The sequence below is a fragment of the Colias philodice genome, chromosome 6 (genome assembly GCF_061535455.1).
Source record: "Colias philodice isolate Cphi_HAF_F1 chromosome 6, ilColPhil1 Martin Lab GWU primary, whole genome shotgun sequence".
Lineage (NCBI taxonomy): Eukaryota > Metazoa > Arthropoda > Insecta > Lepidoptera > Pieridae > Colias > Colias philodice.
Window position 1 is genome coordinate 3,059,097 of NC_143091.1, and position 27,670 is coordinate 3,086,766.

General features: G+C 34.9%; 1 protein-coding gene and 1 non-coding gene across 2 annotated transcripts; one reads left to right on the plus strand and one right to left on the minus strand.

Annotated features, from left to right (window-relative positions):
* Nucleotides 1–368: 368 nt before the first annotated feature.
* Pask (PAS domain containing serine/threonine kinase) lies at nt 369–26,104 on the plus strand. Its single transcript, XM_089696084.1, has 22 exons — nt 369–536; nt 739–835; nt 907–995; nt 1,100–1,254; nt 1,540–1,676; nt 2,079–2,252; nt 2,497–2,616; nt 3,071–3,254; nt 3,604–3,716; nt 3,902–4,127; nt 4,480–5,244; nt 5,553–5,723; nt 6,190–6,335; nt 7,003–7,114; nt 7,298–7,473; nt 7,807–7,947; nt 8,507–8,706; nt 10,183–10,316; nt 10,889–11,026; nt 11,623–11,709; nt 23,374–23,495; nt 23,877–26,104. Exons 1-22 carry the CDS (start codon nt 505–507, stop codon nt 24,024–24,026), a joined length of 3,669 nt encoding a protein of 1,222 aa, XP_089552210.1. The 5' UTR covers nt 369–504; the 3' UTR covers nt 24,027–26,104.
* On the minus strand, nt 23,177–23,253 carry TRNAP-CGG (transfer RNA proline (anticodon CGG)). Its single transcript is given in 2 exon segments — nt 23,177–23,212; nt 23,217–23,253. It is a non-coding gene; the product is annotated as a tRNA-Pro (tRNA).
* Nucleotides 26,105–27,670: the final 1,566 nt, after the last annotated feature.

The following is a 27,670-nucleotide window of genomic DNA, read 5'->3' on the forward strand; positions in this document are numbered from 1 at the left end:
ATATAATTTTTTTCTATAACTTTACCGTTAGTAGCGTCATCTTCATGTAATTCATGTAAACTTAGATGCCTACTAATTATTCCTCTGAGCCTACTAATGTAAAAATGTAGTCATAGTAAGTATAGAATAGATTTGTAGATGGCGCGAAAAACAAAACACAACACTAATATGAGCACAGACTAATAATAATATACTACGTATACAATGAGTATGAGTATAGGTAATTTAATTTTCTTTTATTTTATATTTTATAAGCTACGGTCTAAGTTGGTGTATTCTGTGTTTTTTTTAGTATAAATTTTTAACGTAGTTTATTTTTTTGCACTTTTATTATGAACGCAACTCAATCAAAATTCAAACATTGACAGCTGATTTCGGTTTGAATATTTGAAATGATTCTTTGTTTTAAATTTTATTACTCGGTGATTGAATAGAAAAGAAGAGAAAGTTTGTTTTAATCAATTTATAACTTACAAAGACAAGATCACTTGCTAAGCAATCGATATGGATACGGCACAAATGTTAAACAAAAACTGGTAATATTTATTTTTATTGTAACAAAAAATTCAAGCTATTATTTTGAACCTGCGCGCTGTAAATTATCGATTTTCTTTCAAAAACAACTTTGAAGGATGTAAATAAATCATAAAGCAGCTATTTGGTTTTATTTGTACTATTTATAGACAGATTCGATTAATTCTCAGCCATTTAATGCTAATATATGTTTTTATTGTACAGTGCGGTAGATTGCTCGTCACTCACACCTTTAAAGCCTAGATTAAAGAGATTTGTGGATATTTACTCGCCAGAACATCTCAATTTATCTCCGAAACCTGTAAGTTATTGTTCAAAGTGATAATATAGCACAAATATTTTTTTTAAATAATATAATCTATATCATTTTAGAAACCACAGTTCAGTGCTGCAGTGATTGTAAATGAAAACCGTGATTTCTTTACACCTATCAAGTGCTTGGATATTGACAACAAATGCAGGTACATACCATATTAAATTAACTTTAATGTTTAAAATTAAATTTATATACATTCTCTTAATTTGTATTAAATTTGCAACAATCACATTACTTAATTTATTGTAGGACCGTCAAAGCTTCACAGAAATTTACCAATGTTTGGAACAATTGCTCTTTTGAGGGCAATCAGAGCTTTCCACGTCTGAAACGCCGTGTGAGACCCATCAAAATGGAGTTAGAAACACCCACTAAACTTAAACAATCTGTTGATTTAGTGAGAGGTAATGGGCAATTTTAATACTTAGGTACATTAAAATACTTTCTCTTCAAAATTATTGATGATCAAAATGTTAATTTGACCTAAATTCCCATAGTAATTGTTCTGATAAGAAGTTCATCAAATACAGTTAACCCATTGACCACCGAGCGCCCCGATCGGGGCGCGACACAATAGATTATCTATTGTGTCTGTGATTCCGGGGACTGATGGATTAATAGTAACATACAAACAATTTGATTCTATGCACCTCTAAAAATTATAAACAAAAACTGTACAATTATTCCAGTGGATGGTCCAAATGGTCTCAGATTCAACACATCCCTAGCAGCAGGTGATGTGACAGGCTCCCCAGCATCACAAACTGACCGCATTCAGAACATCAATAGTAAGGCTGTGTTCACTATCGAGCCCAATAGTTCTAAGGTATGTAATGTTCTGTTTTCTTTAACTGTTTTTGTTAGCAACTTGATTTACATGTTATTCTAAATCATTTGTCTAACAACTGTTTTTGTTAGCAACTTGATTTACATGTTATTCTAAATCATTTGTCTAACAACTGTTTTTGTTAGCAACTTGATTTACATATTATTCTGAAATCTGGATAATTCATCTAATCTTTATCTGAATTAAAAGAATTATTAAAGGCATTTTAAGCATAATCCCTAATTTTAAGTACACTTCAGTGCTCAGTCTTTAGAGAGAGCTGTACACTAATACGTCATAATCTATACACTTATGGAAAAAAAGTACAAGATGATTATTATGTATATTGATTTTTTATTCCAAAGTTCTTGATGTCCTCTTTTTAAAGTGTAATTTTTACAGATTCTAATAGTGAACAACAAAGCATGTTCCCTACTTGGCTATTCATCAGGCGAGTTGTGCGATTTGCATTTTTCGGATTTGCTTCATAACAGAAATCGAAAAAAGTTCAATTTACATGGAGCTGAAGATGGGGATACATCTGAAGATGGCACTGTTGTTTTGCTCAGTGGAAAAGTAAGTATTTTATATGGGTTTATTTCTTTCTCGGTTTTTTTTTTCAATATCATTTAGGCATGAATTAATATTATATTCTAAAAAAAATACTATTGAATACAATTATATGTAATAATATTAATATTATTAGCATATACCATAGCATTGCATATTTTTAATTTAATTATACTTATTACTGTTATAATATTACATATTATTATGTGTGTTATGAATTTGTTTGCAATTTTTCTTTTACAAATTATAGGTGGTTGAATTGCTGTCCAAAGATGGTAATGCCGTTCAAGTATCATTATGGATAAGACAACTGGACAGTGATGGTCCATGTCTTGTGGTTGCTGAGCCTGTCAGCTGTAAAAATGTATTAGTGAGTGTTAACTGTTTCTTATAAGATTAAAATTTTAAGGAAAATAATCATAGAAGTTATTGTGATGAAAATATTTTGTCTCAGGATATAAAGGGACACAAATTGACGAAATGTCCAAACAATTTATTGTGTGTTTAATCAAGAGAAAATATATTTCACTAAAAAATTGGTTGTCTGTAAAGTCGGTTTACGATCGAGATAACGTCTTATTGGTGTTTACGTGATAACGTCTTATTGGTGGCAGCGCTCGAGATGAGACGGGAGATCGGTCCGTCTCTCTCTCGTTATACCTGCGATCGCGCTCGTGAGGTTTTGGTGTGACACAAGTTTCTGAACATGTCACCCAACTAAAACGATTTTAAAAACATTATCACGTTAAAAATGAGAAAGACTACTTTATTTTCACAATTTTTCCTGCTATGCTCATATGTTTAAATTGTTTTTTTCCCTACAGTTCACAGTAGAAGCAGACACAGGCACTATAATTTCGTGTGAAGGAGCAGACGCGGGATTATTATTCCAAGCTGAAACATCAGACAAACTGGTTGGATTGGCCATCTCTTCTCTCATACCGTCTATACAGATGCCACCCTATGATGCTGCTATACCGAAAAATTTGTCAAAACAGAAAGCTACTGGTAAAAGCAGTCTGTTACTTATTATTATTTGTGATCACTACATAGTATATAACAAAGTCGCTTTCTCTGTCCCTATGTATGCTTAAATCTTTAAAAGTAAGCAACGGATTTTGATGCGGTTTTTTTTAATAGATAGAGTGGTTCAAGAGGAAGGTTTTAGTACATAATTTATTAGGTTTCAGATAAAGCGGGCGAAGCCGCGGGTGGAAAGCTAGTAAATAATAAAATCCTAATACTTACTATTGCTATTTTAGTCATGTTCTACGCTAATATAATATGAATCATAGAGCTAAAATTGAATTTTTTGATTCAATAAAATGTAAAATTTATAATGATCTAAATTTTACAGGCAGAACATTGGACGGTGGTTCTTTTCCTTTGTGTTTGTGGTTATCCAAACCGGCTGGTTTGACAACAGTAAAAGGCAATAAAGAAAAACCTTTATTTGAAGTTAATGTTAGGGTAAGTCAAATATGTTTATAATTTATAACTATAACCATTAAAAGCAAATTTTTCATCTACAATATTCAACTTTTTAAATTGTGATAGCAATTTTAAGTATACTGCTGTTTTTTGGGTCATTTCCTATTTGTAATGTTCTTTTAATCTCAATATACAATATGTTTACAAGTCAAGACCTTCCACAGGTAACATACAACGTAAGTGGCTTACTTGTAGTCGACGTAGGTGGTATTATCACCGCCTGCAACCAACATTTCTCCATGCTGACATTTGGCAAACCCCAGTCAGAAGTTATAGGCCATCATATTGAGGATGTCATACAGAACTTTTGTAGGGAAGCCGATTTGGTCAAACAGGAGAATAATAGGAATATGACTTTATCTCCTGTTAATAATGAGGATGATGGTTCAGGTAAAGAAAGAAAAAATTATATTTTGCAATAAAAAGAATCAGTATGTGAAGTAATTGGAAGAGTTAATGTTTATCTTGACTGACCGTTTGGCTTGGTTGGTAGTGGCCCTGCCTTTCAAGCCAGAGTTCGTGGGTTCGATTCCCACCCGGGGCAAATATTTGTGTGATGAATATAGATGTTTGCTCCGTGTCTGGGCGTTAATTATCTATATAAGTATTTATGTTTATCAGCCATCTGGTTTCCATAACACAAGCGAAAGCTTAGTATGGGATCAGATCGTGCCGTGTGTGAAAATTGTCCTAAATATTTATTTATATTTATTTATATTTATTTATTTATCTTGCTTTTTAGTTTCAGACACAGATGAAGATTCATGTGGCGCTTTTAACGGAAGTCAGAAGTCTGCATGTATATCCCTCAACGTCCAACCATCAATTCTGTCCACTACAAGGGAAAAGTCATCAAGTGCTCTCTGTCTAGATAAATCCAGCAGCTTAGTGACTCATACGCCAACACCCACACAAGACATGGTCTCCAGTTTGAGTACCACAGAACAGAGGAATGATATGTCAGCCTTGCCTGACGTCACTTCCGGAATGTCAGGAATGTCTGCCTTGCCTGACGTCACTTCCGGAATGTCAGGAATGTCTATAGACGAAGAGAATTACTGCCAGAGTTCGATTTCCAAGTCGCGGTCAGAAAATATTCTGCGATCAGAACAAAGTAACCTCGTAAAACAACCCCCCGGAAAACCTTCAGAAAAATCCGATTCTATCTATTACACGTCGCAGCATTCGCAAGAAGTTACACCAACCGGATCATCCCCGAAAATGAGACTTAACGACCCAGCATTAAGGTTGTCTTTTGATGCGAGCAAATATAAAGGCATGAAAGCAAACCAACAGGGGAAGGACGATAGGAGTAGTATTTCTTTGGATTTCTGCGATTCGAATGAAACGAGCGCTGATTTTCTGACGCCGATCAACGAAATGCCGCCATCTGGTTGTGAGATTGAAGACCTGCCGAAACATAATGGCAACGAAAGCTTAGATAGTTTAAGCAATGACATAGATTTGGAGACACAGACTGAATCAGCTCCTAGAAAGAAGTTTGATGGTAAATATAATTATTGTTTATAAATTTTTCAAGAAGAGAAAGAAAAATAAAGCATTTGACTCCTATAAAACTTTATTTTTGCTTTTGATAGCAAAACAGTAAAATTAGTATAAACAATCTTGATTGTACATCTTATTGTGATATTGTCATTATTTTTCAATAAAAAATAAAATAAAAGAACCATTCCCTTTAGCAATAATACATGATGTAAAGCAGTACTTTTAAAAAAAGTGTTGTTTATTTTAAATTTAACAGTGAAAAGGCAAACTTCTATTCAGTCTTAAAAAATTTTTCTTAATTTCTTCCAGACGAACCGCCCGAAACGCCATGCGTAGCGAAGCGAATGATGCGCAGTCATGTTACCACATCGACGCCTACACACTCACGAAATAGCAAGCTGGACTACGAAACAGTGGATTACAGGCACAAGGACGGCACTTACCGTGGTGTTGTGGTGCATAAGGATGGCACTGAACTGCGTGAGTATAATTGACGGTTAGGACAAAACATAAATTATTGACAAGCAATATCATAGAGCGTCGACGACATATTATAATAATAATTGTCGTCGACGCTCTCGTGAAATAGCAAGCTCGACTACGAGACGGTGGACTACCGGCACAAGGACAGCACGTACCGCGGTGTTGTGGTGCATAAGGATGGCACTGAACTGCGTGAGTATAATTGACGTGTAAAAAAAATATCGTGACTATAATCGCGCTCAACTTCTTTATTTTTGAAGTACGTTTTTATTTATGTAGCATGTTTTTATTTTTGTTGTTTACATATTTACTTGTAAAATGCAAATACCAAAAATGCTATTGGGCGAAAAAATATCTCACAATGCGTCGTGGTCCCAGTAATCGCGTTCTAACTGACAAAGCCCCCTTCAAACGCATTTTATCTCGTGACGGTTAACTAATATCTCATACCACGTGTCCGCAGACGTGGTGTACACAGTGTCGAGTATGCAACTGGCGAGCGGTCGCAGCGTGCGTTGTGTATGGCTGGGCGTGCGCCGCGAGGACGCGCCGCGCCACGCCACGCTCGCCTCCAGCCTCGCCTCCACTGCGGACAACTCGCTCGTGCTGGTGAGTGGCCCCCCCAAGGAGCTCATATCTAATTCACTGGAGATTACACTATGACCATTAACTTGTAACAAGAAAATATTATGACGTTGAATGATGCCTGTATGTTTTTTATCCCTTTCACACCTAACTTGGCAAGTGGGTGTGAAAGGGATAAAAAAACATACAGGCGCCATTCAACGTCATATTTTCTTGTTACAAGTTAATGTTCATACTGAAATCTCCAGTGTATTAGATATAAGCTTCTTGGGCCCCCCAACGTGCGCCGAGACGAGATTAACGTCATAAGACAGAAGTCGCGGAAAAATTCCAACTAATATCCCCGGCCCCGTCATTAAAGCGGCTCGCTGGAAAACGAGCCGCACGCGCCACAGGCTCCGTACGCTCCGTACGTGCTGCTCGCTCCGTACGATTCGCACGCTCTGTACGTGCCGTACGCAACGCACGTTCCGTACGCTCCGTACGCGCTGTACTAAGACGAAAGCGGCGCGGACAGGTGCGCGTTCAGCTTTAGTCGGTAAAAATCCGACATAAACCACGTCTCTTTCCCCGGAAGCCGTGGGTATCTATGCAAGATTTGCCCACTATAAAAAAGGCCCCTAAACAAAAAGCTGTCTAAACTGGTTTAATTTTAATTTTGAGTTTTCCTCTGAAAATCCCTCTTTTCCAGGGTAATAAATCGGTGAGCAGTAGACCCCAATCAATGTCTTTGATGAGTCAGTGTGGCGAGGAACAGATAGCTGGAGAGTACAGCAAACACTATGTTACTCTTAAACAAATTGGTAAGTATATTTTTTTCTTTAAATATTTCAAGAAGTTAAAAATTATATATGAAAGTTAAAATTGTAATATTTTGTCAATATCCTAATTTCTCTTTGCCTAAATAATACATATTATTTCAGTAAGGTAAAGCTAAAGTATGTCTTTTTCTGAGTTAGTACATAATATATTACTAATTTTTTCAGGTAAAGGTGCTTATGGTTGTGTTAAAATGGCATACAGAAGATCGGATCGCTTGCTCACAGTAGCTAAGTTTATTCTCAAAGAAAAGGTCGGCGTACAGTTCTGGGTAGATGGACCGGAAGGCAAGAAAGTACCGCTCGAATTGAGTTTATTGATGACACTCAAGCATCCCAATATTGTAAGTATGGTTATTTTAAACAAGTATCATCTTGTAAGATATAGTTTAGCGTATTTTTTGGCACAACACGTATACAAAACGTGCTTCACGAAAATCTTCTGCATAGTAGACTGGCTTTTCTAAATTGATTGTAAAGATTATCACTAAACAGTCATTACTATGCAGTTTATCAACTCAAAACAATATATTTTCAACATTAGGTTTTAACTTCTTTCAAGTTTCATCATTTTAAATCTTCTTTAATTTTACTAAAATGAATTATATCCCACTTATTCTACAATCAAACCACAGTACAAAAGTTTTTTATCCACATAACATATTATTTTTCCCAAGGTAAGCGTATTGGACGTGTACGAGAACGACAAGTACTTCCAAATGGTGATGGAGAAGCACGGCGCCGGGATGGATCTGTTTGAGTTTATCGAGAGGAGACCGCGCCTGGACGAACCGCTGCTCAGTTATATATTTAGACAGGTGATTGTTCTAATGATGATGATTCGTACGCGCCGCACGCTCAGTACGCTCCGTACGCGCCTCACGCTCCGTGAGCGCCACACGCTCAGTGCGCTTCGTATGCGCCGCACGCTCCGTACGCGCGGCACGCTCAGTACGCGCCGTACGCTCAGTACGCACCGTTCGCTCAGTACGCTCTGTACGCGCCGCACGATCAGTACGTTCAGTACGCTCCGCACGCTCAGTACGCTCCGCACGCTCAGTACGCTCAGTACGCTCAGTACGCTCCGTATGCGCCATTTTTTCGCATTTTTTCTTCAGGCGCGTTGAGTGTAAAATTTCAAGGTCGCGTCATGACGCGATTGCCATGGCAATACCGTCACTTCGTGGAGTAAGGCGCCGATTTTGGTATCTTTGAATCTTGCTAAAGAAGTTTCAATTCTGACACATGTGTTCGACTTATTGTATAGCCATAAGGCCGCCCACTGTATGCCGATTGTATCTTTTATTTTGTGTCGTCTTCATTTTGTATTTCCTATACAGTGAAGAATAAATAAATAAAATAATCCTTCATTCGCAGATCGGCCAAGCGGTAGAATACTTACACTCGCTGAACATCCTACACCGAGACATCAAAGATGAGAACATTATAATTGACAACAAGTTTCACGTAAAACTCATAGATTTTGGTTCAGCGACGTTTATGAGTAAAGACACGCTGTTTTCTACGTTCTATGGTACCACAGAGTATTGCAGTCCTGAAGTTTTGGCGGGGAATAAGTAAGATTTTCCCTATTTATTATTGATCTGAATCAATTAAAAAAAAATTAATGGCTTTTGAAATGCTTGATGGTATAGAGTAGGGTTCTCTTTTTCTAATTAACTATAGCTTCTGCATAGAAGAATAGTTATATACACTACTAGATTTCCGCCCGCGGCCTCGCCCGCGTTTTCAAAGGAAAACCCGCATAGTTCCCGTTCCCGTGGGATTTCCGGGATAAAACCTACCCTATGTGTTAATCCAAGTTACCTTCTATATGTGTGCTAAATTTCATTGTAATCGGTTCAGTAGTATTTGCGTGAAAGAGTAACAAACATCCATACATCCATACGTACAAACTTTCGCATTTATAATATTATAGTAGGATAGTAGGATAAATATGAAATACATCTATGGACTGCAGCAATTTTTTTCTTGATCTATACTAATATTATAAAGAGGAAAGGTCTGTATGTTTGTATGTATGGTTTCACGCATAAACTACTGGACCGATTTTGATGAAATTTGGCACAGATAATCTTTAGACCCTGAGAAAGAACATAGGCTACCTTATATGTATTGCGAAATATGTACCACGGGCGAAGCAGGGGCGGACCGCTAGTCCATTATATTTATCAAAACACTTATTGCGGTTGGCCGTGTGGTCAGGCATCGCCCCGTCAAGGTGGAAGACGCCTCAAATACCGCCTCGTCATCGAATTTTTTCTATTCTTAGGGCCGATTTTTCAATGCCCAGATAAACAGCTAGATAGACTTTATTCTTCAGTTAACAAAATATTCAATTTTTCAACAGACGAATAGGACGTATCTATCGAATAACTACGTTATTTGAGGAATAAATCTATTTGCCGCTCCAACGGCCAGATAGCGCGCTATTCGACGGTTAGGCGTTTGAGTTGACAACTGATGCGTCAAATTTGGGATATTTTCGTATGTCATAACATAGAGCGTAGAATTATTAACAATTAAACCTCTTTCTATATAATTATTATCAATTAAAATCATATTGAAATTGATGTTTTTGATAGTACTGATGACCATGCCATTGAAAATTTGCCGAACGCTGCCTTTAAGTATGTCGTTTCCATCGTAAAATATATAAATTGAAACACAAATTTAACCAAACTCTTTACTCGAATCAAAACAACAATCAACAATCATAGAAGACAAGAGCAATACAAGACGTGAGTCATAATGACGGTTGTTGACAAATTGCAAGAGTTGACTCTATCCCGCTCTAACCTGACTAATTTAATATGTTTGTTTCGCCACTCCGAGAGCAGAGCTGCCAATATGGAAATATTTGGTCAGATAGTTGTTCATCAAATAAATCACGATTGAAAAATAGGCGAGCCGTTATGAGTTAGATAAATAATTGAATAAATCTATTCGAGGGGTAGATATTAGACTGTTTATCTCGGGATTGAAAAATCGGCCCTTAAAAAAATATACTTTTACTACTCGCTTAATTTCAGGTATGCAGGTCCCGAGTTGGAGATGTGGTCAATGGGAATAACACTGTACGTGCTGACATTCTTCGTTAACCCGTTTTCCGACATCGAGGACACTATACAGGGGCCGCTGTCGTTTCCGCAACTTGTATCTGAAGGTACAGATTAAGTCAAATTAAAAATATTATGTTTGTTAGATAAAGATGTCTTAAAAATAGTATGCTTAGATTAAGCAATAATTCTTCCAGAAATTATTATAAAAAAGATCGTGGAACTGAATGAAATTTCCCTGCTCTTGATTCCCATTATTATGATGTAATAAAATTAATCACATGTTTGTCCAAAATTGACGAAGTGGTTGGCGCAGTGGTAAAGTAACTGCCTACTGAGCCGACGGTCCCGGGTTCGATCCCCGGTCAGGGCAAATATTTGTGTGATGAACTCAATTATTTGTTCTTGGGTCTGGGTGTTATTATCTATATATGTATTTATTAAATATTATATTTATCATCGCCTAGTACCCACAACACAAGCCTTAATTGAGCTTACTGTGGGACTAGGATGATTTGTGTAATAATGTCCTATAATATTTATTTATTTATTTATTTAATTTCCTAAAAAAAACGAGTGCAGCGTATGCACTCGTGCAGCGTATGCACTCGTTTTTTTTTTGTTACGACAGCTGCCAAAGTGAAATTTGGTATGGAGATATTAATACTTTTAATTCCAGAATTAGAACAACTCCTCCGCTGGATGTTATGCAAGGAGCCATCGCAACGTTGTACAGTTCCTCAACTAATGGCGCACGCGTGGATTCGGCAACCCGTAGCCATCACACACTATGTGTTCCACGAGATTGTTGATTGCGGTAAGTGTACTGTAGTGTAAAGTGTAATCTTAATATATATATACATCTCGTGTCACAATGTTTGTCCTCAATGGACTCCTAAACCACTTAACCGATTATAATAAAATTCGCACACCATGTGTAGTTCGATCCAACTTGAGAGATAGGATAGTTTAAACATGTAGGTACCACGGGCGAAGCTGGGGCGGCCCGCTAGTTATTCACTATATTATATAGCCAAATAATGATAATGTGCACTTGCGTTCAGTATTGCCACTCCCTGCTTCAAGTATCTCTCGCTAAATGCGCACGTAAATGATCACCGGGACAATCACCGGTATAAATATAGTCGTTTACTAGGATATGCAGTTTATAGTGGCTAGAATTATATTTATGTGTATAGATATAGATTTGTGTCTGTGTATCCTAAGGAATTTTTTAAATAAATTTCTGATTTTGTTGAAAACTAAATTATAAATGAATGAAGTTCAATGAATTATAAGTTTCTATTAATTTCTTTTAACATTGGAATACAAGCAATCAATTTCATATCGCTAAATATTTAAATAAATGTGGGCTAAAGTAGACGCTAGATATTCTATAATTATACCTTACAGATGGCCACGAAGCTAACCCGGAAATGTACTTTAGTGGGAGTCTGGGATCACCGAGGAGCGGTTCTCCAATATCACTGGCAGCTAAAGGTTTAAATTTCATTCATTTAGCCCTTATTTTCCATGACATTTATTTACAAATTACAATAAAAGATATAGTAATGAAAATATTAATAATGCAATTCGGTTAAATGTCCTGGTCCCTTATATGGTAGGGTATAGGCCTCCTCCAACTGTCCCCAAAGGTTCAAATTTACTTTAAGATATAAATTTATAAAGAATAGAAAAATATTTTTAAATATTTGTATGATAAATAAAATATAAACATACCCTTTTTTATAACCACTATTGCTAAAAATAACGGAACAACTTAAAATCTTCATCTGTACCAATAATAAAATTGGATAATTTGTTCATGATGTTAAAATTTACTATTATTTAGCGAATGTATTTGCATGGATCGTAAATAGTAATTTTAACATTTTTTATCTGTTTGTTTGTGCCGTAGTAGAGTGCCGTAAGACATAAAAATGGTCAAACCTCGGAACCCAGGGCCAGTCAATGAATCTGTATATCAAGTATGAGACTGCATTATTAAAACCTCAAATAAAAAAGTTAAAAAAAAAAAATTGACCGATCTCGATTTACAACAATTTTTAACAACAATTTACTGAAAAATGAGAGGCGGAAGGGGGAAAAAGTGTTTATAGTGAAAAATTTTATTTTATTTGTAATAAATTATATGTGCAGAGTAACTTCAATGTTAATTTATTAGATTATCGTAAAAAATAAGTTACAAAAAAAAATTATCATTAACTATACACATTGTTACATCATTGTACATTATTGTCGTCGTCGTCGATCTCGTTGATATAGATTGTAGGTGAAGGATTAGTGCAGCTATCACGATTGCATTCTAAGCAAGCTGCAGTGCAGTTTAATCCACTTTTCCTGCACCCACAAGATGCTCCACATCCTGTTTTGCATGAGCTTGGTGCTTCTTTTTCACAAAAGAAGCACCTAGTTTTCCAATCAAAATCAATTGAAGTAGCTGTTCGAAGCTTTTTTTTAGGTGGAGAGCATGCAGATGTGGTGTTCTTTTTTTTAATTAAGAATTAATGCATCCTTTACATAGACTAATACACTCAAGAAGACTTACAATCGCCATAGTAAAAAACGTAACTCGTTTCTCAGTTCCCAATTTTGTCGATAGATGTCACTCACAGTAGCATTTGGCATTTTTATAAGCTTTTTTATACGTTTAAGAACTAGATGTCGCTTTAGAGCATTAAGTCGGTTTAATGAAGCTAAGAGATGTCGCTACAAAAAAAATCAATGTGCCAAATAGTATCTTGACGTAAAATATAATACGCAAAAAACGTAAACTATAACGTAAAATATAATACGTAAAATATAATACGCAAAAAAATATTTTTATTTAAATGTTATTTTTTGCTCTGAATCGCGCAAGCGAAATGTTTTCGTTACAGAGCATATATACAACTTTCCGCCATTAATAATCGGGGCCTTTACGGCCGGCCGGTCGAGTAGACTAGTCTCTCCCTTTTTCGATTGAGGAAATCCACCTCCCTACCTCCACATCATTTTGTTTTAGTTTTAAAGATTTAATAAGCGTAAAATAATACTTTCTTCATTTTTGTATTTTGAGTAAACGTAACACTAATAACGGTTAGTTTGACCAGAGGCGACTCGTGACAAAATTGTATGGGTGTTTAATTAAGTATTGAACTAAAGTCTAAAACAAAGAAAATACAGTAGCGTAGTAAATTCATTACAAAAAAAAGCACCACAATAAGGGTGCTATTACAGATTTTTAACAAAAAACGCTATTTTACGGTACAATTTTAACTCAAAGCATGAGAACAAAGTAATATCTTAAATCTTCACTACATAGTATAAAACAAAGTCGCATTCTCTGTCCCTATTTCCCTATGTCCCTATGTCCCTATGTCCCTTTGTACGCTTAAATCTTTGAAACTAAGCAACGGATTTTGATGCGGTTTTTTTTAATAGATAGAGTGATTCAAGAGGAAGGTTTATATGTATAAAAACATCCATTAAATAGTGGAGAAGTACTGTTATTTTTGAGGTTTCTAATGTGATGTCGTAAATAATTAAATTTTTTCCGCTTACATTGCAAACGCAGGCTGAACCCTACGAGTTTTATCAAAATAATGTACTAAGTATTGTACACATTGAAAAGGTCTACAGAAAAGTCCGCGATGGCATATGTCTATCTCTTATGGATTACCCACAATAACTTTTTTTTGTCATTTACTTTTTACGTCAAATAATGGCTAATTTTCGAAGCGATTTTAACCAATATAGCATTAATCCATAACCAATTAAATACCTTGAATACATTGTTCATTTAATATAGATCTATATGGCCCTGTACACCGTATGATTTAAGTGAATATTTTCGAAGATATTACAGATTTAAAAATTGCGGGACGTAGGTACCGTTTGCGGCGGTACCGGCCGGCCGGGCCGCTATGTTTTTATATACAACGTTAAAAGTTTTTCTGTAGTGTATTTAGTATCAGCATTGCACCCGTGCGAAGCCGGGGCGGGTCGCTAGTCTTATATATAAAAATGAATCGCAAAATGTGTTGGTAAGCGCATAACTCGAGAACGGCTGAACCGATTTCGATAATTCTTTTTTTATTATATTCCTTGAAGTACGAGGATGGTTTTTATGTAGAGAAAACGTAAATATGTACCACGGGCGAAGCCGGGGCGGACCGCTAGTTACAAATAATTGGAATATTTCGATTTGCAACAAATAATGTTAACGATATTTTTTATCAGTTAAATAGTTTAAGAGATATATCGTAAATACCATTTCAACCGCTATTTTCAAGATGGCGGCCGTGGGACAAGGGTGGCGACCCCACAAACTTGGTTTTAGCTTCACACTGACCCCCCCTACACATCAAAAAACAAAATTGCGTCCTCTAAAAAATGCAAGGTTAGGGCTAAAAAATGTAACATTTCAATGGATCACTAATAAAAGTAACAAAATGAATTTTTAAAGTTATCTTCTGGAATCAATTTCAATAAAAATATAAAAAAATAATACTATCAAGTATGAAGATGATCTATAAAATGGATTGCGCTATGTTTACGTGATCTTTTGTTTCGCGAAGGACTGAAAATTTCTCTTAACCTCTTATTGGATTCCGTATTTAGGCATTTGATATTCGTATTGGAGTTTAGGTATACGATAAATTTAATTTAAAATTAAAGATATATTAATTGTTAAATGAATGAGCACAACTTTATTATAATTATTTATGGGAGTTCACTGCACCAGCGCTCCTTAGGATGGACCGCCTATTTTTGTCACTTCGTTCATCGCTGTTCGAGAGTGACTTCGTGACCACCATGGACTTAGATCATTAAGTAATCGATAACACTCGCAGGTGTTTCCCCTTTTGTCGAGGTATAAGATTATTCGAATCGAAAAATCTTATGCTTTCATAAAAACTACTTGCGTAATCGATTACAAACACTCTGCGTTTTCCTAGGCTAAAACATCGAAAGGACGTCTGCGAGTGCTCCGCTAAAAATGCCGTTTTGCACTGTCAAGCCTTGCAGAAGCAATTCAAACATGTCGAATATTAAAAAAGATGGAATAACCTTTCATTTGTGTATATTTTTTTAACGTACATTTCTAATTAAATGCAATTTCTAATAATCGTCGATGTATCGTTTAGCGATATGATCAAGACAAATAATCGAGTCGTTTACTCGATCATTGATGCGGCCCCACGAGACTATCATGGAAAGAAAATATACAAATTTAATCTTTATGAACTGAGAGATAAAGTTGAATTTAAAACCCGATAATGAACCGCATTCCTTACGAGTCTATCTTTTAGCCCCTTGACCACCGAGCGGCCCGATCGGACCACGGCCCACGGGCCACGACACAATAGATTTTCTATTGTGTCTGTGATTCCGGGGGCTGAGGCATTAAAGAAATACAAATTTAATCTTTATGATCTAAGTTATAAAGTTGAATTTAGAACGCGATATTGAACCGCACTCCCCACGAGACAACTTGGAATGAAATACAAATTTAATCTTTATGAACTTAGGGATAGAGTTGAATTTAAAAACTCGTCGCTTAAAAGGTCATAAATTTTTACGACTTTCGTGACACAAATTATTTTTGTGAATGTGTGATTGTGTTTCAACAGTGTGAGTTACCTTCCCCGCACCAAAATCAGCAGAAAGTTTAGTTAGAACATTTGCCAGCGTACTCCATCCATTAATTACTTAATGATCTAAGACCATGGACCACGTTGCTATGAACTGTTTTTGTCAAAGAATTACTCGAACAATTAGAGCATAAATTTCTACGTAAGATGTATAGGTGCCCGTAGCTGTATTGATGAGTCTCGTACTTAAAAACCGATAGATGCTGGTTCAAATCATTGCCGTACATCTTTTTTTTTTCCTTTCCCGTATTTTATGGTCATATAAATAATACTGTTTACAAGGGAATAATTAAGAAGAAAAAAGATATAGACATTTTTTTTAACAGAAAATAAAGAATTTAAATAATATACAGTCAAAGTTCCTTATTCGCGCTTCCTTCATTCGCGGTTTCACTATTCTCGGGTGGAAAAAATGCGACTTAATTTCTATATTCGCGGCCCAAAATTCTTTATTCGCGGATCGAATCGGTACATCGGTACATACATATATGTATTTACTATTTACCTAAATAAAAATCAATTGTTATCCTTAGAAAACGCCTGAAATACAACTACGAATTTATAATGTCGACTAAAAAATGAGTAAAAACTAAAAAGTGCTAAGCCATTGCCTAAACCTGAAGATAATACCTAATTAAATGGTAATTAATAAATATGTATGGTCAAAAATTTCAATAAAACTGATTTCTTTATGTATTTGCTTCCTTATTTCGTCACCTAGGAACGTATCCCCTATAACCCCATACAAATTACCATCCTATATTCACGGTTTCTCTATTCGCGGCATACTTACAGAACCTATTGCCCGCGAATAAAGAACTTTTACTGTATATTACTAGCGGTCCGCCCCGGCTTCGCCCGTGGTACATATTTACGTTTTCTCTACATAAAAACCATCCTCGTACTTCAAGGAATATAATAAAAAAAGAATTATCGAAATCGGTTCAGCCGTTCTCGAGTTATGCGCTTACCAACACATTTTGCGATTCATCTTTATATATAAGACTAGCAGTCCGCCCCGGCTTCGCCCGTGGTACATATTCACTTTTTCTCTACATAAGAACCATCCTCGAACTTCAAGGAATATTATAAAAAAAGAATTAACGAAATCGGTTAATCCGTTCTCAAGTTATGCGCTTACCAACACATTTTGGGATTCATTTTTATATTATAAAGATATACACTACTCTGATCACTATGTCGAATGTTTGTAGTGGGTGTCGAAATCTTATTAAAGGTACTCTCTTCCTTAAGATGCTCCACAATCCTATATAAGTTACTCTATGATGCTCCACCACCGCTTTGCTATGAACTGTATTTATCAAAGAAATACTCGAACAATTAGAGGATAAAGGAGAATGACCACGGGTGGTATCGGTAAAATTTTAGTTGTGCCACGTATTCGTGATATTGTTAATTCCTATTTGTATTTATAATGATCATATGTATCAATATTAAGTCTTAATTATACCGGATAAATTGAAATAATAGTAAAAGTTATTCTTTTGAAACATGTATGACCACGTATGGAATCGGTAAAATACTAGTTGTGTCACGTGTTCGTGATATTGTTAATTCCTATTTGTATTTATAATGATCATATTTATCACTATTAAGTCGTAATTATCATCATCAATACATATAATAAAATTCTAGAAAAGTGGTGTCTGTACAATGAAAATATGTAAAAAAAAATTAGCAGGGGTTATTACTAAATCGATCCCAAACCCAAAACTGTTGTTAAAAAATTTTTTGTCTGTTTGTCTGTTTGTCTGTTTGTCTGTTTGTCTGTATGTTTGAACACGCTAATCTCAGAAACGGCTTATCCGATTTAGATGCGGTTTTCACTAATATATTGTGGTAAGATTCATTTAACATTTAGTGTTTATTTCATGTCAATCGGTTCATAAATAAAAAAGTTATGACCATTTAAGTAATCACAGCGAACATTTGCTAAGGCATTCTATACATGAATTACTTTATTACGTAAATTATACGCTAAAGTTATTCCTTGACATGTCCAGATGATCATATCGAAAGTCCCCAAGCGTGGGGGGGGGGCGGTGGTTATGCTGAGGGGGTAGTAGGGGGGGGGTCAAAGGACCTTTATTTAGATTTTTGCTCATAAGTCTAAAACCTGCACAAATAGCATTATGGTTACTTCTAGGTAAATTTTCTATATAAAAGGTCTTTGAAATTATGTCGTGGGTATTATATTCTTAACCCCCGTCGCAAAAAGAGGGGTGTTATGTCCGCTATGTGTGTTTACATGTCTGTCTGTGCCACCGTAGCTCGCTAACGGGTAATACGAATTAGATGCGTTTTTTTGTTACATTAGTTGTTTATTATATTATATAGGGGTAAGTGGGAATGAAAAAAACGAATGTTAGTTGTTAATGTAGGTTGTTAATGTAGGTTATACCCAAGTGATATATCAAATGAAAATAGACGACATGTCAGAAACAATTAGTCAAATTTTATCAAAATCGGTTCATCCATTTATTTGATATAGGGGTAAAAGTGGGAATAAATAAATGAATTTTATCAAAATATACTCAAGTGACGTATCTAATGAAAGACATGACGTGTAAAGTACAATAAGACATATTTTATCAAAATTGGTTCATCCATTTATTGGATAAAAGTGGCAATAAAAGTTGTCAAATATACCTAAGTGGCATATCAAATGAAAGGGCATGACCTGACGTCAGAAGTATAATGAGGCATAGGTGATAATCAAAATCGGTTCATCCATTTATTATATAGAGGGGTAAAAGTGGGAATGAAAAAAACGAATGTTGTCTGTTATACCCAAGTGATATATCAAATGAAAAAAGACGACCTGTCAGAAACAACAAGTCAAATTATATCAAAATCGGTTCATCAATTTATTTGATATAGGGGTTAAAGTGGGAATAAATAAATAAATTTTATCAAATATACTCAAGTGACGTATCTAATGAAAGACATGACGTGTAAAGTACAATAAGACATAATATTTTATCAAGATTGGTTCATCCATTTATTGGATATAATATGTAGGTATAAAAGTGGGAATAAAAGTTGTCGAATATACCCAAGTGGCATATCAAATGAAAGGGCATGACCTGACGTAAGAAGTATAATGAGGCATATTTAATCAAAATCGGTTCATCCAATAATTATATGTAGGGCAAAAGTGGGAATGAGAAAAACGAATGCTGTCTGTTATACCCAAGTGATATATCAAATGAAAAAAGACGACCTGTCAGAAACAATTAAGTAGTCCAATGTTATCAAAATCGGTTCATCCATTTATTTGATATAGGGGTAAAAGTGGGAATAAATAAATAAATTTTATCAAATATACTCAAGTGACTTATCTAAAGAAAGACATGACGTGTAAAGTACAATAAGACATATTTTATCAAAATTGGTTCATCCATTTATTGGATATAGGTATAAAAGTGGGAATTAAAGTTGTCAAATAATATACCCAAGTGGCATATCAAATGAAAGGGCATGACCTGACGTGAGAAGTATGATGAGGCATATTTAATCAAAATCGGTTCATCCATTTATTGATTTATAGCGGTAAAAGTGGGAATGAATAATCGAATGTGGTCAAATAATATAATCAAGCGGCATATCAAATGACGTGTGAATTACAATTAGTTATGTTTTATCAAAATTGGTTAATCTGTTTATTACATATAGGGCACCTTAGGGGTGATAGTGGGGATAAATAATCCAAATGGAGTACCAAACGAAAGGATATGACATGTACATAATATATAGGTATGATTAGACATGGTTTAGATCAAAATCGGTTCTGCCATTTACTATATACTAGGGGTGAAAGGGAAAAGTTGAAAGTCTGTGAAAGTAGAAGGAATATGGGAGCGGGAGAATAACCACATCCTGGAAATTTTGAACTCTTCTGTACCTAAGTTTTATAGCTCAGTTAAGTAATAAATTTTACTAGCAGTTCTTTTGTGTTATTATTTATTTTATTTCTTAACTTTATAATAATGTGTAAGTACTTATAATTTAGTTGTATATGATAGTACGTGTTTCAAGACGTGTTTACTCAATAATTGTGTGTTAAGTAGTAACTACTATGCAGTCACTATTCCACGCGGACGAAGTCGCGGGCACAGCTAGTACCGAATAAATAGAAATAAAAGTAAAAGTTTCTGTTTTGACACATTATATCTATCTCTCTTGCAAGCGTCCTGCGTCATATGTCATAGTTGAATGAATGTGTTCGACGCATTGTTCGACGTTATTTATTTTGAATTATAATGTTTATTACGATTTACTTTTCACATTTGTCTTGTAAATTAAAATATTACCTATGTAATAAATGTAAAACTTAACGTTCATCGTTAGTATATAAACTCGATAAAGTATTTTTTTGAAGCGTTGAATAAAACTATTGTTTTATTTTTATTGTCGTGAACTGCGGCTTATTTACATAAAAACTTTAATCGTTTCTAAAAGTACTAACATCAAGCTTTAAATTGAGCTATATTTCATCTTGACACAATAAGTTTGATTGCGATACCAAGTGCCATAGTCACTTGGGCAATCTCCTTTCAATATAAGACGTATAAGTGCCGGTAGCTGTGTTGACTGAGTCTCGTACTTTAAAATCGATAGATGCTGGTTCAAATCATCGCTGTATATCCACATTTTTTTTTCTTTTCCCGTATTTTATGGTCATATAAATAATACTGTTTACAAGGGAATACTTAAGAAGAAAAAAGATATAGACATTTTTTTAACAGAAAATAAAGAATATATATAATATAATTATATTATATACACTACTCTGATCACTATGTCGAATGTTTGTAGTGGGTGTCGAAATCGTAATAGAGGTACTCACTTCCCTAGATGCTCCCTAAAAACTAAAATAATAATTCAAAAACACCGGAGTTTTTAAAACAACGCCCTCTAGATGTAATAATTGAAAATCGATAGTTTGCTGTTTCCTTAGTTCTAAAATTGGTCACTAGGTGGCGCTTTTAAAACTGCAAATTAAATAATAAGCTCAAATGAGAGCGCCATCTAGCAATAAGCTGAAATTACGGGGTACGATCTCTAGTATGACAATCATCAGTCCTCTTTAGATTCTATTAGTCCATGTCCTTTATTAATATATTTTTGTCTGCATACCGAATGCACGTAGACAAAGTCGCGAGTATTTATATACTGAGAAAGTCCATCCCCTCTTTCCGCAGATGCAGCTTTTAATGATGATATGCCTCTAGTGACTTTTATAATATCTCCTAGTTCAGAGCTTAATTCAGAACTAGATCCGATTTTATCACAAATGAGGCAATCATTGCTTGTACATCAATACTGGATGGTTCACCCATTGCGACACGTGGCTGCAACAACAAATATTAGTAATATTAATAACTAACTTTTACATAATTAATGATTTATCTTATTAAATTCTACTATTATATTCTAACTTTTAACATCGATTTATTACAAAATATTTATAACTGTTTTCAAAAGCATGTAATATAAATGAAAAACAAATACTTACAATTTATGCCACTATTTTCAAAGTTTTTAAAACTCAGTAATGTTCAGTAATTAACTTTTATCACACTCACTGCACAATAATATAAACATTAATTTTTAATAAACAAAAATCTGAAATAAATATTTTTCGGAACGAAAACAACAGCTCCTGTGAGAGCCCGCCATGAACAATACCGAACAGCTGCTGTTATCCCCTCTATTCTCCAACCCGACCTTCATCGGTATATCTGCAGTCCCTAAAGATCCAAGATCAAGTTTTCAAGTTTGTAATAGTTGTTCTTTTTAAAATATGACTTTTGACTAATATAAATCAATGAAAACTCCAAAAATTAATAATTGTTTATAATAATTTTTAAAAAATTGAGAGCGCGAAAAAATTTTTTTTTAACATTTTTCTATATACTATTAAATAATTTGGAAAATCCAAAAGTGCACGCCTCATAATTTTTTTTTAATAAATATTTATTAATTATTATTTTTGTTTATTTAATAACAATTAAACCACATCGAATCAGACCCTGAAAAATGAAAGGGTTCTATTCCTGAGCATACTCAAGCGTAAGAGAAAAAAAAAGACTCGATTAGTAAAGTATTTCGGTCGCTATCGTGTTAACAAGAAAAAGGATCCGCACATACAGACACACGGACGTCCAAGACAGAACTTTTTTAAACTGTTTTTTAACTAGTTTAAATAACAAAAATGACATCAAAAATATCATGAACGTTAAAAATTGTGTTTTTTCTTAATATGTGTGTGTATGTATTATCTTACAAGTGCAATGTATGATACATAAAGACATTTTAAGTTTGAAAAATCAGATGTTTTGCGCGAAGTGACAGTAGTACCCACCTCAACGCTTCGCTTATGAGGCGTGCAAAACATATTTTCAAGGTTTATATTAAGATTCATTGACTGGCCCTGGATTCCGAGGTATAAACCTTACGGCGCTCCACTACCGGTTGATCTTTGGAACGGTTAGGTCAATTAATATATAATTCTGACGGGACTTTCATTGATAGCTGCTGACAGCGAGCTGTCAGTTAAATAAATCACTATAGTTGATGTAATAAGAAGTAGTTTAGACTGCTCTTAATACTGATATTTCCACAGGAATATTAAGATTTGCAGGAAAAGCTCATCCCCCGGTTTCACGCAACTAGTCTTTTATAATTTATTGTTGCGTATTGCAGACAGAGCATTCGCAGGCGTCCTCCGTGGCTTTAACTCATAAAAATAATATAACATAATATGGTGTATTGCACTATGTTGTGCTGCATAACGTATATTATTATATTCCACAGAGACATCCTAGTGTTTTCAATTTACATGTATCAAATATTTTGGAAAATAATTTTTTTGTTTATTGTTTATTGTTATTAAGCTATTGCATAGCTTCTATCGCGGGCCTTGAGCGCGGGGACCGAATCGAGAAATTCCGTAACGAAAAAACCTCACGCTCCCCACTCCGACTGGCGCGGAGGTGTGGCTTGAAGGCATAGCATGCAATAGCTTTACCGCGGCAGTCCCCGAGTGCCACACGTCTTTTTGACGTGACAACGTCTTATAATTCGATAGAGCTGGCTGCACGCACGAAAAAACATGACTCATGCGGCGTTACCTCGCTCTGAGGCGTTCCATAGTGCAAGCGAGAGCGCGGAACGACCGACAACGAAGCACAATGGGCCTTAAGACGTTGTCACGTTCAACTATCGTCAGTAAACCGACTTTACAGCCAATTTTTTATAAATTTATAAAGAATAGAAAAAATTCAATCACGAGGCGGGACTCGAACCCGCATCCTTTCGCGCCATTCCGGGGCGAATGCCTCACCAACTCAGCCACTCGTGACCCTTATTTTCTATTCTTTATAAATTTATATTTATAAAGCATTTGAATGCCATAAAACCAAAAATATAAATTCAACCAATTTTTTTTTTGTTATAATAAATGGAATGCACTATATCGCAGAGCGTTCGCAAGCGTCGTCGTGCGCGGCGGCGTCGGGCGCGCGGCGCGTGTCCGTGCGCCGCTCGCACGCGCCGCCCGCCGACCCGCACTCCGACAACTATAGCCTGCGCTCTTCGGCTGATGTTAGTATTTACACAATGTTCAATACAAAGATTTCAGTTTCAGATTTCAGGCTGTTTATCAAACGTCATATGTAAAAAACTAGCTGTGCTCCGCAGTTTCACCCGCATTGCTCCGCTCCTGTTGGTGTTAGCGTGATGATATATAGCCTATACTATAGGCTATAGGCCCTATAGCCTTCCTCGATGAATGGGATATTGAACACTGAAAGAATTTTTCAAATCGGACCAGAACTTCCAGCAATTAGCGCGTTCAAACAAACAAACTCTTCACCTTTATAATATTAGTATAGATTGAACGCGAGATCTTTAACTGAAAAACGCAATAGTGTCAAAATCTATAAGCACAGTTACAGCAATAATAAAAACCAATACCATTTCCAGATTCTCGACATATCTTCGAAGCCGGTATCTGACGCATTAACCGACATCAGTTCAGACGCCACCGGCCATGCGGCGTGTGATATCGACTACGATTGCGATCACTATGACTGTGATAGCTGGGACGAGTGCGAGCAGGATAGCTTCTCGTAGTCGATATGTCGACTACGACTGCGGTAGTGGGGACGAGTCCAGGTCTTGACTACAACTACGACTACGGCTAAGATTGTGATAGTTGTGACGAGTGCGGTTAGCTTCTCGTAGTCAAGATCTCGACTATACTTCGATTACGTAGACGTAATAACGAATGAACGTAATCGGTAAACCAGCGATGGCTAGATGCTGGATCGACTGGACTTTCTCCACTACGTGTTGTGGGGGCGGGGGGTTGATGTACTTAAAAATGTCTGATACAAATTGGCACTTACTTTCCATAGAAAGAAAGATTATACAAAGATCTTAATGAGAAAAAGAGACATAAAGAGGAGGAAAATATAGTGAGTCTATGCTACAATGGTTCCAAAAGTAAAGAAAAAAGTGATTAATTTAACATGAGTATAACATAAGGGGATCCCTTGTTATCAGTATAATGGTATGAAACGATGTACAAAGAACTACCCACAGTGCAGTATATTACAGCTTGCAAATACGTCAATAAGGGTGCTTTTCCACTAGAGAAAAGAGAACCAATCATATCGCTTCATTTTGCGTTTGAAGTGATACTATTGGTTCTTTACAAACACATCTATCGCTACGATCTTCGCAGATCTTTGGTGAAAACGCAGCTTAAGAGTATAAAAAACACTTTGTTACCTGACTAGGAAATGACTTAGGAAAATAAGTTTCAAAATTGTTAACGCAATCTATAAGTACGATAATAGATAATTAATTAAAATAAAATGCTTTTTTACTATTGCACTTATTGGTAATTCAATTTTTTCAATAACAGCGATACAGTAGAATATACTTGTATTACAATTTACATTCGAAATCTTATTGATAACATACACATTGTGATTTGTTATATACCTAGTTGAATTCTTATTATACTGTATTGAGAACGTTATTTAAATAAGTACTTATGATTAAACAATTTTTGGAATCACGTTAAATTTATTAGATGCAAAAAGTAGATTTTTTCATACAATCACAATGATCTCACATACAAGGCTCAACAAAACATTTAAATTCCTTATACATATTAAGTGCGTAACAGGCTTTTCAAAATGTGATATAAAATTCTTATGTGCTTTTAGCTTTACAGTCTTAGGAAATAATAATAATTTGTAAGCGAGGAAGAAAGAAGTGGAACCTGAAATGATCCGCCTTATTTATTTTTTAATTGTTTAAACTTTAAACATTCAATTCCTAAAAATGCTATGAATTGGGCACCAAGTTACTATTATTGTGTATTATTTTAAAAACCCTAAAAAGGTACATTATTTGAACCTCTCTTAACCTTTATTGCGTGTCATAATACTTCTTTCAATATATTTTATCTGGACTCTGGACAGTTCGAGATGAGTTATTTAAGTAATTCAGGAATTGCTTTAATATTTAATAAAATAACTATTGGGATAACTATCCCTTGTTTAAAACGCTGAAAAACATGTGCCAATAATCACTATTTATTGCACAATCCTTTGAGCTAAATGCCAATGTGAAGATGTTTATTGCTTCGTGATAATCTTAATTGTTATACACACATTATTTAAGATAAGGTTATTGACCGGTGTAGCGGAAAGTGGGGTAATAATAATATTAGTAGACGATTCTTTTCTTATGATAATTAGGAATTCAGTATTAAGACAATAGTATTTTCCTATGTGCTTAAATATTGAGTAGTGTTATTGTTAAAAAAAGAACCAAACTTTCAAATGCGTAGTTGCATTGTATATAATATCATTAAATTGTTCGTAACATATCTGCTCTGGGTATTTACAGAATATTTATAGTAGTTTATTAATTAGAAATATTTTTTCTTAGTGTCGTCTAATTTGTTCTGTATAAATATAACAACGCATATACAAAGGACTTAGTACAATACTTCAGTAGGGCGAGCACGAAAACTATCGAAATAGTATTCCTTATTATCGTCATTGAGAGGTATTGAAATTGAAAAGCGCCTCTGTCGTACGTAAAAGAACATGATCATCTTCCTGTCTAAAAACTTCGATACGATTTCACCTACGAATTCGAATGTTATCCGTGCTTGCTCTATAGTATATTACTCTAGAGTAGAGTCTATACCAAGAAGCTTATATCTAATACACTGGAGATTGCACTATGACCATTAACTTGTAACATCTTCGTAACATCTTCATATTTTCTTGTTACAAGTTAATGGTCATAGTGCAATCTACAGTGTATTAGATATAAGCTTCTTGGTCTATACTCTATAGTTATATAGTAACAAAAAAAATATTCGCGGTTCTTATTCGCAACCGTTACTTTTCAAATGTACCCAGCAAATCCTGTATCGAATTTTAAAATAATTTAAAGGAATAAGATTTGTATTATGCTCATTATAAACAAAAACTCAGGAGTGTGGCATGATTCCTAACTTCGAATTGTTCTATAACTATTCTGAGTATCATATTCTATTACGCTATCAGATTAGATTAAAAAAAAAAACAGAAAAAATTTAAACAAGCTAAATTGTATATGCGTTTTGGAATATTTTGAATCTACCCACTGAACTTTGAATGCCAAAACGACGCTTTTGTTATAAATTACAATCTATTTGTATTGATTAATAGGAAACAGATTATTTTTGTAGTGTTTAAATCTTATTTATTAGGATGGACTTGTAACATATTGTTCATTTAAAGTATTACCGGTTTGTTTATTTGAAAACAGGTTTTTTCAAAGGTACAATTTTAAATGAACAATATGTTACAAGCAATGTAATTATTAATTAATTTATTATATAGTTCGGCGTGTCCGTTTTTCGACTAGTGCCTTACAACGGATGACGGGTTGCGTTGCTCCTGTAGCGTTTTGACCATCGTAAATAAATAATTTTTATTAATATAAATTTGTTTTATTTTTGTGTAGAATATTATATGTATTATGAAAGATATTGAAATAAAGGAGAGGATATCAAAGAAAAGCTACTAAAATGGGTTTACTTCTAAATTATTTATTATAACATAATATTATCATATTTTTTTAGGAATGTCGATTGACAAAATTGTATATTCATCATCATCAGATCATAATATAATATTTTTTTGTTCCCACTGGGAACCACCTGGGAACATAGGGACATAGGCCATGTACAGTGCCACAAACTTAGGTCAGTTAAGTTTGATTCATATCCTAATCTGCCAAACTGATCAAGAGTTGCCAGATGTCAATTTCTTTCGCTTTTAAAAACTCCCGATTTTTAAAAGTCCTAGTTTCTAAATATACGCGGTAAAATTATGTTCGACGTATAACATTATTAGACTTACACGTCGTCGTATTAAATTTAGGTTCGTAAAGTCGTTTTTTCTGTCTAACCCGCTGTTAAACCTAAAATAAATGTCATCAATTTATTAAGGGTGTCTTCCGATATGCACTGCAACCACTGCACAGTGCTATCACTGTAGAAAAATTCGTTCCGTTATGGACTGCCAGTATACTGCCGCAGTACCCTAGGGAAATTGTTGACGTCATTAATCGCCGCCATATTCTACTGTGAGCACTGGCGTTTTCGAGGTAAGGTACTCGCAGTACTTTGATCACGTGATCAGTCCACAGAGCAAGTAATATGATCAGTCAAAACCACTCGAGTGCCTAACGTCTTATAAACA

Excerpts from the sequence above, each read along its gene's own strand:
- Pask (XM_089696084.1), top strand. The coding sequence starts at position 505 with ATGGATACGGCACAAATGTTAAACAAAAACTG. Across the intron at positions 2,617-3,070 it reads TCAGCTGTAAAAATGTATTA|TTCACAGTAGAAGCAGACAC; the intron begins GTGAGTGTTAAC and ends TTTTCCCTACAG. Across the intron at positions 6,336-7,002 it reads CGGACAACTCGCTCGTGCTG|GGTAATAAATCGGTGAGCAG; the intron begins GTGAGTGGCCCC and ends CCTCTTTTCCAG.